At 52.0% G+C, this 13629-nt stretch overlaps 4 protein-coding genes across 4 annotated transcripts; 2 read left to right on the top strand and 2 right to left on the bottom strand.

Annotated features, from left to right (window-relative positions):
- Positions 1 to 1448: 1448 nt before the first annotated feature.
- AYO21_03088 (phosphoribosylformylglycinamidine synthase) lies at positions 1449 to 5612 on the top strand (the record flags this gene model as incomplete). Its single annotated transcript, XM_022653063.1, has 1 exon — positions 1449 to 5612. The coding sequence occupies one exon, from the start codon at positions 1449 to 1451 to the stop codon at positions 5610 to 5612; it is 4164 nt and encodes a 1387-aa protein (XP_022514757.1).
- An 807-nt stretch (positions 5613 to 6419) lies between these two features.
- On the bottom strand, positions 6420 to 7562 carry AYO21_03087 (hypothetical protein; the record flags this gene model as incomplete). The annotated part of the gene is made up of 3 exons (XM_022653062.1): positions 6420 to 6855; positions 6906 to 7099; positions 7152 to 7562. 3 exons carry the CDS (start codon positions 7560 to 7562, stop codon positions 6420 to 6422), a joined length of 1041 nt encoding a protein of 346 aa, XP_022514756.1.
- Positions 7563 to 8571: 1009 nt separating this feature from the next.
- Positions 8572 to 9288, top strand: AYO21_03086 (cytochrome c oxidase subunit 6; the record flags this gene model as incomplete). The annotated part of the gene is made up of 4 exons (XM_022653061.1): positions 8572 to 8762; positions 8873 to 8918; positions 8973 to 9090; positions 9149 to 9288. The coding sequence occupies 4 exons, from the start codon at positions 8572 to 8574 to the stop codon at positions 9286 to 9288; spliced, it is 495 nt and encodes a 164-aa protein (XP_022514755.1).
- Positions 9289 to 11309: 2021 nt separating this feature from the next.
- AYO21_03085 (hypothetical protein) lies at positions 11310 to 13200 on the bottom strand (the record flags this gene model as incomplete). Its single annotated transcript, XM_022653060.1, has 3 exons — positions 11310 to 11953; positions 12188 to 12724; positions 12825 to 13200. 3 exons carry the CDS (start codon positions 13198 to 13200, stop codon positions 11310 to 11312), a joined length of 1557 nt encoding a protein of 518 aa, XP_022514754.1.
- Positions 13201 to 13629: the final 429 nt, after the last annotated feature.

The raw sequence follows: 13629 nt of genomic DNA, 5'->3' as shown, positions 1-13629 counted from the left end.
GAAGATAGCCTCTTTATCTATGCCGAGAGGGGCGTGATCCCGCTCAAGGTGATCTTGTTCTCGAAATCCGACTCTCTTCTTCCGTCCTCCACCGTGACCACGACCCGAGTCTCTGAGCCTCTGGCCTTGCCGGGTCAGAGGATCTAGTTCGATCTGATAGGGGTCCTCGCTGTTGGTAAGCTGCTCTGCGAGATCTCCAGTGTCACTCCAAAGGGAGAAATCGTCCGAGTCAGACCCCGAGTACGATGGTCGCCGAATGCTTTCGTCTTTTTCGTTCCCTGTGGAAGTTCGCAATGTGGACGAGGGGTCTTCCAGGTCTGCTTTGGAGCGAGACGAATGCGATCGGTGGTGGAGGAAAGATTCGGTAGATGGGCGAGGAGAAGGAATGATGTCGGCGGGAAAAGGGCAGTCTGAACGACTGGCCCCGACCTTTCAAAGGGGATATTGGTGGAGCTTGAGATACCTCGTGTCCAACTGAGAAAGACCTCGAGGTTTTTCGGTATGTGGGTCAGGTGCGCAGTCGAGAGACGGGTATGAATCGAGGTGTCGGGCTCAACGATCAGACGGCAAGCCGACAGACTCGGTCACTGGTCAACTAATGGCGATGATGACAGTGGCATTGAACCGGAGAACCGATCACGAGAAAAGCGGATCAGGAAAAACTGTCCCATGTGAGGGCAGCCAACGGCGGGGATGACCTAAATGGACTTTGTCAAATGATGCAGTAGCTTTGGGAAAAGATAGCGAAGGGAAAAGTTCAAGTTGGCGGCCTACAAATTGGAGTAGTTGGGTGTGAGTGAGAAGGGTGGATGACGGATAATACCAGATTTGATCTGGCGACGTTGTTCGCAAGCCAATATTGGACCAAGACTGACAAGCGAGGTATTACCACCGAGAAGGACCGCAGGAGAGAGGAGCATAAAGGGGGAGGCTGATTTCTGGGGAAGCTACAAGCCTCGAGGCAGTCCGATAGGCACCAGCTAGGGGTGCCACACTCCAGGAGAAACCCCCAGTGCCGCCCGAGCCGCGCTGCGTCTTAACCATAACCACCTACCGAGTACGCACTCCCTCCGCTGAGCCGGGACCCAACGTCGTTGACGCCAAGCCGCCGTGACCGCAGAGTTTTCAGACTTCCTCACAACCACACATCAGCCACAATGGATAATCACGAGTTGGACGAGAGCTGTATGATCAGGCCTTGAACATGGAACCATGACGATTGTTTCGTGATTGATCGATCTACCATTTCCTTTCGGCTGGCCTCGGATGACCGTCTGATCCTTCCCTCTACCAACTTGTATACAAGACTCGACATCTTGCTTCTATTGCCGGGATCATCGTATCCTCTTACATTTATCGGGCCTTAACGGTGATATTGCGACCCTCCTTGTGACAGTGATCATGCTACGTATTAGGATCGTCTAGCCTCTGAGTGTCACTTGTCAACCATGGATCATTCACAAGTCTGTATCATCCCTGGAGCGTCAGCCTTTTCCGAATTTCGACGTCAGGCTCTAGCCGCCAACGTGGGAGCCCGTGACGTTCAAGGACAGTACATGCACTATGTGGAACTTGCGGAGTCACTTGATTCTGAGAGCCATGCTCTACTGGAAAAATTGTTGACTCATGGCAACTACGTAGAAGCCCAAGAAAAGGAAGACGAACCGTCAACTGTTCTCTATGCCCTACCTCGACCAGGCACTATCTCTCCATGGAGTTCAAAGGCCACCAATATCGCTCATGTTTGCGGACTTCAAAAAGTAGTTCGTCGAATCGAACGAGGTGTCAGGATTACGGTATACCTTGAAAATGGACAGTCTCTGGGCCGATCAAGCCTTGACTTCCTGCATGACCGGATGACAGAGACCATTTCGGAAAACGAGCCAGATCTCAATCTCTTGTTCATGCACCATCAACCTGGCCTGTTGGGTACATACGACTTATACAGCGGTGGACGGAATCCCTCCGAAATGCTTCAAGATTTAAATCGCAAGCTAGGCCTTGCTCTTGACGCTTCAGAAATCCAGTATCTCGTTGAAGCCTACTCGAAAGACGGGCCCGTCCCGAGAAAGCCTACAGACGTTGAGCTCTTCATGTTTGCTCAGGTGAACTCGGAGCACTGCAGACACAAGATTTTCAATGCAAGCTGGACCATTGATGGAAAACCCAAGACTAACACGCTGTTTGGCATGATCAGAAATACGCACAAACACACTCCGGAAGGCACCATCAGTGCATACAGCGACAATGCAGCTGTGCTCAAAGGCAGCAATGGGAGTCAATGGGCGCCTGACGACCTCAACGGCCAATGGAAAGCGACGAAAGAACCGGTGGAGTTCCTCATTAAGGTCGAGACTCATAACCATCCTACCGCTGTCTCTCCCTTTCCGGGAGCGGCAACTGGTTCAGGGGGCGAGATCCGGGATGAAGGAGCAACAGGAAGAGGAGCAAAACCCAAAGCGGGTCTCGCGGGATTCTGTGTGTCTGATCTGCTGATACCGGATCACCGCCAACCGTGGGAACTCGACTATGGCAGACCCAGTCACATCGCTAGCAGTCTCGACATAATGCTCGAAGCACCCATTGGAAGTGCTGCCTTCAACAATGAATTCGGTCGACCATGCACTGCTGGGTATTTTAGGACGTTGCTGGTGGAAATGAGAACGGGCAAAGACTCCACAGAAATCAGAGGCTATCATAAGCCCATCATGATTGCAGGAGGCGTCGGGACTGTTCGACCTCAGCATGCTCTCAAGGACCCCGACATTGTCAAAGACGGAGCATTCCTGATTGTCATGGGCGGGCCAGCCATGCTCATCGGCCTGGGAGGAGGGGCTGCATCGAGTGTCAGCTCCGGAGAAGGGTCTGCCGAGCTGGATTTTGCTAGTGTTCAGCGAGGCAACCCCGAAATGCAGCGACGGGCGCAAGAAGTCATTAATGCATGTACCGCGCTCGGTTCACACAACCCTATACTCTTCATTCACGATGTCGGTGCCGGAGGTCTGTCAAATGCGTTACCAGAACTCGCCAAAGATTCTGGTCTCGGTGCAGAATTTGAGCTTCGAGACATCGACTGTGCAGACAAGAGTATGAGCCCTCTCCAGATATGGTGCAATGAAGCCCAAGAACGATATGTTCTTGCGGTAGCACAGGAGGGTATGAACAAATTCAGGGCCATTGCGAAACGAGAACGGTGTGGGATCTCTGTTGTGGGAAGAGCCACGAGGCGGCAAGTGTTGAAGCTCACAGACCGCGATCACCCCGCAGATGGCCATGGCCAACAAGATCCTATCGACCTCCCAATGGAGGTTCTTTTCGGGAAACCGCCCAAGATGACCCGTGATGCCAGTTCACGCAAAGCCGAATTACCAGGCTTTGATACCAGCTTGAGCCTGTATGTCCCGCAGGCGTCAATGAACGGTTTGCTCCAGGAGGCAATTGATCGAGTGCTCCAAATGCCAGCCGTCGGATCCAAATCCTTCTTGATCACAATAGGCGACAGAACAGTTGGTGGGCTCATAGCCAGAGATCAAATGGTCGGCCCCTGGCAGGTTCCTGTGGCAGACGTGTCTGTTACAGCAACATCACTTACCACCGGTATCAAGAGTGGAGAGGCAATGGCAATGGGCGAGAAACCAACCATTGCACTAGTCTCACCAGCAGCATCTGCACGTATGGCAGTGGCTGAATCACTGATGAACTTGACTGCTGCAGATCTTCCCGATCGCCTTCATCAGGTCAAGCTGTCCGCCAACTGGATGTCCGCGTCCACTCATCCGGGCGAAGGTGCAGGGATTTATGAAGCTGTGGAGGCATTGGGCATGGATTTGTGCCCCAAACTCGGCGTCTCAATTCCGGTTGGGAAAGATTCCATGTCCATGAAGATGAAATGGACAGATTCTCAAACCAAGGAGGCAAAGGAAGTCACAAGTCCCTTATCGGTTGTTATATCTGCCTTCGCCCCCGTTCTGGACATCAGGAAGACGTGGACGCCGCAGCTAAAAAGATACAACGAAGTGGGCGAAACGACTCTGTTTTTCGTGGATCTAGGTCTCGCACATCGCGCCTTGGGAGGGTCCGCTCTCACACAATCTTTCAAACAAATTGGCGATGAAGCGCCCGACATTCGCTCCGTCTCCTTGCTCAAAGACTTTTTCGACGCAACACAACAACTTCATGAACAAGGGCTTGTGCTGGCATATCACGACCGTTCTGACGGCGGCCTCTTCGTGACATTGGCAGAAATGTCATTTGCTGGTCGCTGCGGTATAGAAATCATGATCAACGACATATGTCCCACACCGAACACACCGGATGTGATATCTACATTATTCAACGAAGAATTGGGGGCGGTGTTCCAGGTCCGTAAATCTGACGAGAATCACTTCAAGGCCTGTTTCGCAACGTGTGGTCCTCCTCCCGGGCTTATCCACAAGATCGGTCGTGTTTCCACAAAGTCTTCCTCTCAGAACATGGCGATCTATCACGGTGGGAAACTGATCTACCGTGCAACTCGTGGAGAGCTGCAACAAAAATGGTCAAACACGTCATATTGGCTTCAACGACTTCGGGATAATCCTTCATGTGCGGACTCGGAATACAAGGCGATCCTCGATGATGCTGAACCAGGATTGAGCTATAATCTTAGCTTCGACCCCAAGGAGAACATCAACACATACAAAGCGTCGTTACTCAATTACGTGCGTCCCACCGCTCGACCACGAGTTGCCATTTTGCGAGATCAGGGCACCAACGGCCACGCGGAAATGGCATTCGCTTTCGAAGCCGCCGGATTTACTGCGATAGACGTCCACATGTCCGACATTCTGGACCCCAAACCACACCAGTCACACCTTGGTATCGACCATGATCTCTCTTCCTTCGTGGGTCTTGCTCTCTGCGGCGGTTTCAGCTTTGGCGACTGCCTCGGTGCAGGCCAGGGTTGGGCGAAATCCATCCTCTTCCACCCCACAACACGCCAGAAATTCCAGACCTTCTTCGAAAGGAAGGACACATTCGCGCTGGGCGTCTGCAACGGATGTCAGGTCCTCTCCAAACTCAAAGAGTTGATTCCCGGCGCAGACAAATGGCCTTCCTTTGAGCGGAACGAATCCGAACAGTACGAGGCCCGAGTCTGCATGGTCAAAGTGTCGGACCCCCCGGCGGAATCCGGCATGGCTCCCAGCGTCTTCTTCCACGGCATGAGCGGGTCTTCATTCCCCATCGCCGTCGCACACGGTGAAGGGCGCGCGTCGTTCACCACCGATCTCCCATCGCCGCACACGGGCGACAAGACCTGGGACGCCTCTCTCGCTCACGACTTCGCGTACGCCAACCTCGCACCCATCCGGTACGTCGACAACAAATCCCTGCAGCCCACGACGGCGTACCCGGCCAACCCGAACGGGAGTCCCGCGGGCATTGCTGGCGTGCGGAGCCAGGATGGACGTGTCCTGGCGCTGATGCCTCATCCCGAACGTACCATCTTGGCCGGCGTGGGCAGCTACATCCCCGACCACGCCCTCAAAGGAGAGAAGGACGCATGGGGCGACTGGGGCGAATACGGGCCGTGGTTGAGATTATTCCAGAGTGCGAGGAGATGGGTTGGATAGATAGGAGGCCTCTGACACAATGCCAGGATTGAGGATCGTGTCTGAATTTCACGCTTCATTCCTTGTTGTACATTGGCGTTGGCGTGCTCATGGGAAAAGGGGTAATTGACTGAAATAAATGCACCTCTCTGCTATGCATGGCTCAATTGAAGCCTTATCTTCCGCCGCTTGTGAAACAATAGACATCCTCAGATACATGGATAGACACATAAATTGAGACTTCTACATGCTCGCGTTTCAAAGCAAGACTGTTCCGAGACAGCTAGAGTGGGGGCAGCAGCATGTCAATCTCAAGTTTTCAAATTTTTATTCCTTTCTTGCAAACTATATCAACTCTACTAACGAGCCCTTTTGTCGTCCGCATTAGAATTCGTGCATTAATAGCGAGTACCATCTAATTACACAGTGCAAAAAGAAAAAAGAGAAACGGTGGTCCTACCCTTCTGGCATCCACCAAGTCTTGAACAGGAAAATCCCGAGACCCCTTCTTTCCGTCATCAACGAGGCAGCAAACAGCAAACTTTTGTACACTCTCCTCTGCCAGGTTTCCAGCAAATCCCCTCGATCTGCTCGGCTCCGAGTCGTCCCTGGCATATCCCCCGACTAGACTCGAGTCATGCTTGACGTCAATATGTAATAGGCGGCACCCCCTTTGCCGCCAGGTTCAGTTGTCCAGTAAGAAAAAAACCAGCTGTTGGCTGATTTCCTGCAACTCGATTGAATTTCTTCGTTGTCTTCTCTCGGACACTGCTCCTGCATTAGACAATGAAGGTCTATCCTTCGGAAAGAATTGTACGCTTCGACTGTCTAAGCCTTTCGCGATCGGGTGGTTGGACCATTCGATCGGCCGGTGGTGATGGCACCATTGCTCTTCTTCTCATCTCCAAGCGCCGATGGAACCTTGTGTGGGTCAGGAAGGGGAAGATCCCTCATAGCGATCAAAGCTTCTCTGCCAGTGTTCCTTCTCGGTCGTCCTTGAATGGCTTGCTTTCGGTAGGTTGCGAAGTAGAATGAGATGAAGAGCAACAAGTAAGAGCTCAGAATGACAAGGCCGGCGATAGCTGCAAATTCCTCGCCTGCGCAGGTGCCTGCATTCGGCAGCCAGGAGAAGTAGGAGTTGGCGAAGTAGGTGTACGACGCGAAGTAAACAAAACCAAGATCAATGACGAATTGGATGATTTGCATGATGGTGATGTACTTTTTCCACCAGATTCTGATACCGCGAGCTGATTGGAAATAGTACCTAGAAAATTGTCAGCCGCGTACACAATTTTGCGCGCAAATTTCCCTTACCAGTACATGACCACGTGCACCATCAAGTTCAGCGTAATAGGGACCCATGACACCGCAGTATGCCCAATAAGCTGAGTGTAGCAGAGAAGCGCAGTTGCACCGTGGTGATAGGTGTGGAGGAAGGTCAGAGGCTTCTTCTTGAGGACCAAAAACAACGTGTCAATGAGTTCGAGATATTTGGTGAGGTAGTTCAACTGTGTAAATTAGAAAGTGTCGCGAGCTTAATAGCCAGACAGGCAGACTCACATAGTAGAGTACAACCAATTCTTGCGTCCAACCTCCATCGTAGCTGCAAATGGCGTGGAAGACACCACCCCGCACAAGAGTAGGGAGCAGCTGTTCAACGAACAGCACCAACAGACAACCGCTGATGATGGTGAGATAGAGGTTATGGACCATGAAAGCGCCGTTGAGCGTGAATGGCTGGCGGTGCTTCATCAATTCTCTTCCGCCAAAAATAATAACATAGTACGAGATCAAGGCGACCACAGTCTCTGGCAATGTTGACATGGGTGTCTTGCCGGATTCAAACTTGAAGTCCATCGGCGAATAGCCAAGGACTGCGGAATAGGCCTTGTCGAAGATAGGCCATAGCTCGATGCCGAAGGGGCGATCGAGCGTAGGAAGGGGAATAGACTTGAGAATATCGTCCGACATGTTGAAAGAATTCGTCAATTTCGCAGTCGCAGGTGAGGGACGGACCGAGAGGGCGTAAACGCGAGCGCCGAATCGAGAGGGAAGGAGTGACTGAAAACAATCAACTAAAGAGGGTGTGAAGGAGAAGAAAAGGACAAAAAGCAGAGGCGAACGCGAAGAGAGATGAAGTAGTGGTTAATCGGAAGGAGGTGGAAGGGAGTGAGATATATTTTTTCAAGCCGGCAGCGCGGACAGTGGCGGCGGTTGCAATGGGAAAATTGCAGGACGAAGAAGAGGGATGAGTGAAAATGGAAATGTCCCAACAGAGAGTGCCCAATGGTGCCAATGGTGCCAATGGGTGCCAGAAGGAAGCCAACTATGGGATAATCAAAAAATCAGGGGAAACTCGTTTGTTGAGATGCGCGCAGCCTCTGTCGTAATAGCCAAGGCCCGCTGCAGCCGCACCTTCCCATTGGTTGTGTACCTGGTTTCAATCTCCGCCGAGGGAGAAACTTGTGCGATTGTCGCGCGTCTGCCGTGTTAGAAACGGGAGCCGCGGAAAAGACCTGATTGGAGGAAAAATTGATACCGTGTCCCTTTACCCGTCTATGCGCCAAACTCGGGAGAGAGAAGAAGTAAAGGGTATGAGCACGGGAGAGGGTGGATGCAATATACTTAATATCATTGCAAGCTACCATACGTATCAATTGAGGCAACTGGCGAATATAGATGGTCCTTTTGGGACTGGTAGAGGCATCACAACCAATCAGATACCTGTGATTTACAATACAGCCCTTGTCAGTCACATTACAGCCCAAATACCACGCAGAATTACGTGTCCGACTTGGCTGACGTTCGTCATTTCAACCACTCAGGAGCTCTCCGATTATCCTGCCTGGGCAAGCAAATCTCAGGTGACTGAAGAACCTCAATCGACATCCGCCCAGACCTTGAACACAACATCTGGTCCACCTTCTCTCACTCTACCACTCTACGCAACCGCCCTGTGCTCTACTTTGCGCACTGCACAATGGCTTCTCTCGCCATGTTTCGTCTCACAGCTCGTCCCGCCACTTCCGCCTTCCTCAGACCCTGCACCCGGTCATTCAAGAGAGCTCCAGCTGTCACTCAATCGTTTTCCGCAAGGTCCCCGTTCAGCTCTTCGGCCATCCAAAGAAGCGCCGGCCACGAAGACGAAACGTTCGAAGAATTCTCTGCGAGGTACGATCCCGATGGAGCTTGGTCTGGGGTACACTGGTCGTCGAAGCACTATTTGGTGCTGCTGCAAAACACATTGGCTGTAAGAGCTTGGCTGACGAGTTCTGTTACAGATATGAGAAGGAATTCGATGCTGTGCAGGATGTCTTTGAGCTTCAGGTAAGAATGGCAAGCTCTGAATTATATATTGTTTGGTCTAATCTAGATAAACAGCGAAACCTCAACAATGCCTTTGCCTACGATCTCGTCCCTTCTCCCGGGGTTGTGACAGCTGCTTTGAAAGCTGCCAGACGTGTCAACGATTTCCCTACTGCTGTGAGAATATTTGAAGGTCCGTTGCGGAGAATTTCTTTCGAGAAGGCAGTCGGGTCTAATATTCGCAATAACAGGCATCAAGGCAAAGGTCGAGAACATTCAACAATATCAGGAATACCTAGAGGAGCTGAAACCTCTGCGCGAAGAGCTCGGCATTAACCTGAAAGAAGACCTCTATCCCGAAAACAGTGACAGCCCATACCACAACCCATAGGCGATATTGTGAAAGATGGAAAGAAAAGGGGAAGAGCTGGTCATAAAGCTTGTGCATTGGTGGTTGGGAAAATGGAATAGGAGAGTCGCAGGGTGTGTTTCGGACCAGAGGAAGCCAGAATGAGGGGACTCGCACCTGTATCCCTTCATTAGCTTCGCGCGCAACATCTTCAGAGACTACCTACGATGTAGTAAAACTTGTACAGTTTCAAAGACGATCATGTCGGGGTTGAGAGACTCATTATGTCTTTTTCGCTTTTACTTTTCTCCTCAAATTTGAAATTGGTTTCTACAACAGAAGAGGAGGTTGCCCGAGTTTCTACGCCGATGGAACATCACCGTCATTGAGCAAGGGGCCTCGTTTCCTTTGGTCGAAGCTACTAACGACAGCATCTAGAGCCATTTCCGTCGTTTTGAGATTTTTGAGATACCCTCGTTCCCCAGTTAGAGGAGATTCAACAACAAAACTTCCACTGACACCCGCCGCCAGCTTCCAGACTGGTTCCTCTGACCCCCCCCTCTTTCGATCACCAAGAAAGCCACAACGACGCTGACGGATAATCCCTCTAAATCCTCAACGTTGACGACTTGTCCAGCTCAACGCAGACTCGGGCCAATACGGAGGAAGAAAACTGTAAAAGTCCACGGTGGCGACGGTCTCAAAAATGGTGATATCTATCAGGATCTATTCAGCGAGGCGAGGTGCACCTATGCCACCGTGCGGCTGAGGTGCAAGGTTCAAGGTCGAGGGTCCAAGGGTGGAACCTGGAACCCGATAAAATCGAAGTTCCTCTTTACAAGGACTCGTGGATACTATGTATTTCATCTGCGCCACCCTGAGTGCTAAACGAGGTAATGTTGCGGTATCACGCCAGCGCCAATGCGCGCACCACACGAGTTTTGAGAATGGCGATCCGTCGTCTGTCTGTCTATCTATCTGTTCGAGCCTTTTCTTTCATGGACCACTACGGGGAGGACTTTGTTCTCACACAATACCCCGCCCTTGACCGTCCCCCTTGGCTCGTAGCTCGGCACGATTGCTTGTTTGCGGCTCCCGCGTCCGTTGTGGGCCATTGAGCTCTAGTCTGAACGACGTATGCCCGGCGGGAGAGTTCGTGGTACTAGGGTGGAAGACGAACGCACAGCCAGCCCTTGCTTGGTCAGTGCCATTCCCAAGGCAAGCGCCGTCAGCAAAAATAAAGCACTCGCGGTTATTTGCGCGGCGAAGCCAGCGGAGCCACGGTATGGTAGCAGCGAACGGATGCCCAGGTGTGAAGAGGGAGTCGGGGGTCTCAAGCTCATTTGGAGGATGAAACCGCGTGCCGTTGGAACCTATTTCAACAGGGGGAAATTGATAATCAAAGGACTGAGAACCTCGTGTCATTTTGTTTCCGAACAGATACCGATACCGCTAGAACACACGGCCAACCGTGAGTGACCCGGCCTACGGAAATCCGAGGGACAGCGCGACGTTTGTTGAAGCGTGACGGAACAGATGAAGAATAGTTCGTATCAGACTTCTTATCATCCGTTAAAAGTAATAGCGGCGTGCAGACTAGGACCATGCCCGAAGCGGCTAGCCCAACTTGCCGCCTGAACCATAGGTCGAACTGGACGAGCAACAATTTCAGATACACAATACTGAGTACGAAGTACGTACCTCGTACATCAGTATGGGCAGGCGCGGCCGGCGAGTACTGTAGGCTACTTGTACAAGCGACAATGAGGCATGTAGGCTTATTTCAATTATTAGGATCGCAACATTTGCAGTGAATGTCATAGTTCTTGCGGACCTTGTTGTCGTGACTGTTCAGATCAATCACTGTTTAAATTATAGTGGTTTGGGGGTTTCAGACTCATTGAATCCCTCAAAGTGGCACACAACAGTCACGTCTCCAGTGTACCGGTGACGACGACTTGCCCTTACCCTCCCCATCTTCACCTGTTCCCTCCTGAGAACTCTTGAATGCTCCGTAGTCAAGTTCATTCTTGCAAATGACCATCTCCTCACACCCCTGCCTTTTAAACCACGTATCTAAACTGCTTGTCATCGCCAAACTCACCGGGCTCCTCGAGGTGCACGGTCTCCCTATCGCGGCCGTACTTCTTGTCCCGCTTCCGGTTGGCTTGGATCAGCAGTCCCATCTGCATCACGCTGGTGACCACCACGATCAGGCACGCACCACACGAGATCCACATGCCCTTGCGGTAATAAGGAGCGTCGCTCTTGGGGAAGATGTTTGTGCCCAATACGGGACCACACTGACCACCCGTCGCCAGGATAGCTAACGCTACAGCGCGCTTACTGTCCGTGGCATGGGTGTTGCCAACCCATGTCAACGTCATTGCCACCGAGACAAAGATGAGGACGGCCAGGAAAAGGCCGAAATACCTCGGTGCCACCCCTGAGGTAGTGCCCAGAATGATGTACCCGATCGCAGCAATCAATGCAGGGATGGCGACGAAAATGCCACGCATGTTCAGGCGGTCAGAGATAAAGGCTGTGCCGCAAATTGCGAGGAAGCAGAATACATATGGTGGAGCCGAGAGGCCGTTGGATTGGATGGTGGAGAAGGCACCCATTTCGCTGATGATGGTTGGGACGAAGAGCGGTAGAGAGGCGAAACAGACATTGCAGCCGAAGTACATCAGAGGAGGAAGGTAGGCTGTGAGTAAGTATGTCAGTCTTGGCCCTTTTTCTTCCTGAAATCATGCTCTGCAAAATGGAGGACCGTGTTTTATTTTAATCGAGCAACAATGAGAACAAAAGGGAGGGAGGGGGTGGGTGGGAGGGTGCATGTCTCTTGTGTAGCTTCCCGGAGAGTGGAGGGATGGACATGTGTAGGGACATCAAATACTCTTAGTGGGCAACAGAAACCTCACAGAAGGAGAAAACTCACATCGATAATCCATCAACCCGCCCAATACCTGTTTCCACTGCAGACCTTTCTTCCCTGTCCTGTCTCCAGGCTGTCTCAAGGATAAATCTATTGCAATCGCCTTGTCTCTCTCCGACAGGAACTTGCAATGGGCGGGCGAGTCTGGAAGCCAGAACCACGCCACGATGGCCAGCAGACATGTAGGAGCACCCTCAACAATGAACAGGATGCGCCAGGGCCCGATGGATGCCTTGGCTTGAGATATGCCGTACGCGAGTGCACTTCCGTAGGCGTTGGCGGCGGCAGAGCCACTCAAGAAGATTCCGGTTCGCAGACCGAGCTTTTCGCGCGGGTAGAAAAATGAGAGATACAACGGGACGCCAGGGCCATAGGCAGCTTCAAAGATGGCGAGAATGACTCGACAAACCATCACACCAGCCCAGGATGAACACGCTGCTTGCATAGTGGAAACCACTCCCCACCCGAAAACGACGAAGGCGACCCAGGCATGAGGTGGAAAGGCTTTCCAGCCCATTTGCGTCCATTGTGAGAGGATATCTGTGTAATACCATGTTAGTCAATGGCTTCAAGCGGTGGACCTGATCCGCAGGGTCGTCGTTGTGGTTGCCCAAACGCAAGAAGAAGCGGGAAAACTCACAGCTGATGTAAAATGCAGTTCCCAACCAGTCATACCGCTTCCCACTGAGGTCAATGTCGTCCTCCATTCCAGAAATTCTGGCATTGCCCAGATTGGAGCGGTCCAGGACGGACAGGGAGTACAGGACAAAAATCAGTGGCATCAGATGCCAGTCCAGCTTGCGGATGACAGCATTTTCCTCTTCCTTGGTATAGCGAGGGGCGGCAGAAGGGTCATAGTGGGCATTGATGTCGTTGTGCTTCTCAGAGGAGATCTCTTCAGCGGTGGTGACGGTGGGCTTCTCATCGCTGGTTGATGTTTTGGAGGAGGCTGAGTGTACAGCGTCCGGAGGAGTGACACCTGCGATAGGCTTCTCGGTGATCTCTTTGGAATCCATGCTTGCAAGGCTGGGACGGAGCCCTAAAGGTATTATTGCACAGCAGTTCAAAACTCAGCAGGGAGATCGGAGAGGAAGAGGAGCTGGGAAGTAAAATCCAGCGGGTTCACATCGGGGGAACCCTGCCCTTTTTATTGGGATGTCTCGACCCTACCCTGACCCAGGCGCATGGTAGTTGATCTGCCAGATGAACTGGGTCCCTGGATACATTACGGCAGTGATCAACGGTGTGAGCGAGCACGAGCTTTTCGCACTCGTGGCAGCTGATGTTCCCCGCAAAAAACGAGGTCGCAGTGGAATTTTGGACATGATCGCTTCCGTCGTCACTGGAGTAGGAGCCGGTATGGAGCACCGTTGTACACCGTTCGGAGCAGCTGTGAGAGTTGTCGGTGGCCAGGGACAGGGATAGATGTGGTCTGTGACGAGGTG

The sequence above is a fragment of the Fonsecaea monophora genome (genome assembly GCF_001642475.1).
Source record: "Fonsecaea monophora strain CBS 269.37 chromosome Unknown Scaff14, whole genome shotgun sequence".
Classification (NCBI taxonomy): domain Eukaryota; kingdom Fungi; phylum Ascomycota; class Eurotiomycetes; order Chaetothyriales; family Herpotrichiellaceae; genus Fonsecaea; species Fonsecaea monophora.
Note: the sequence above shows the minus strand (reverse complement) of the source record. Positions and strands in the feature narration are given on the sequence as shown.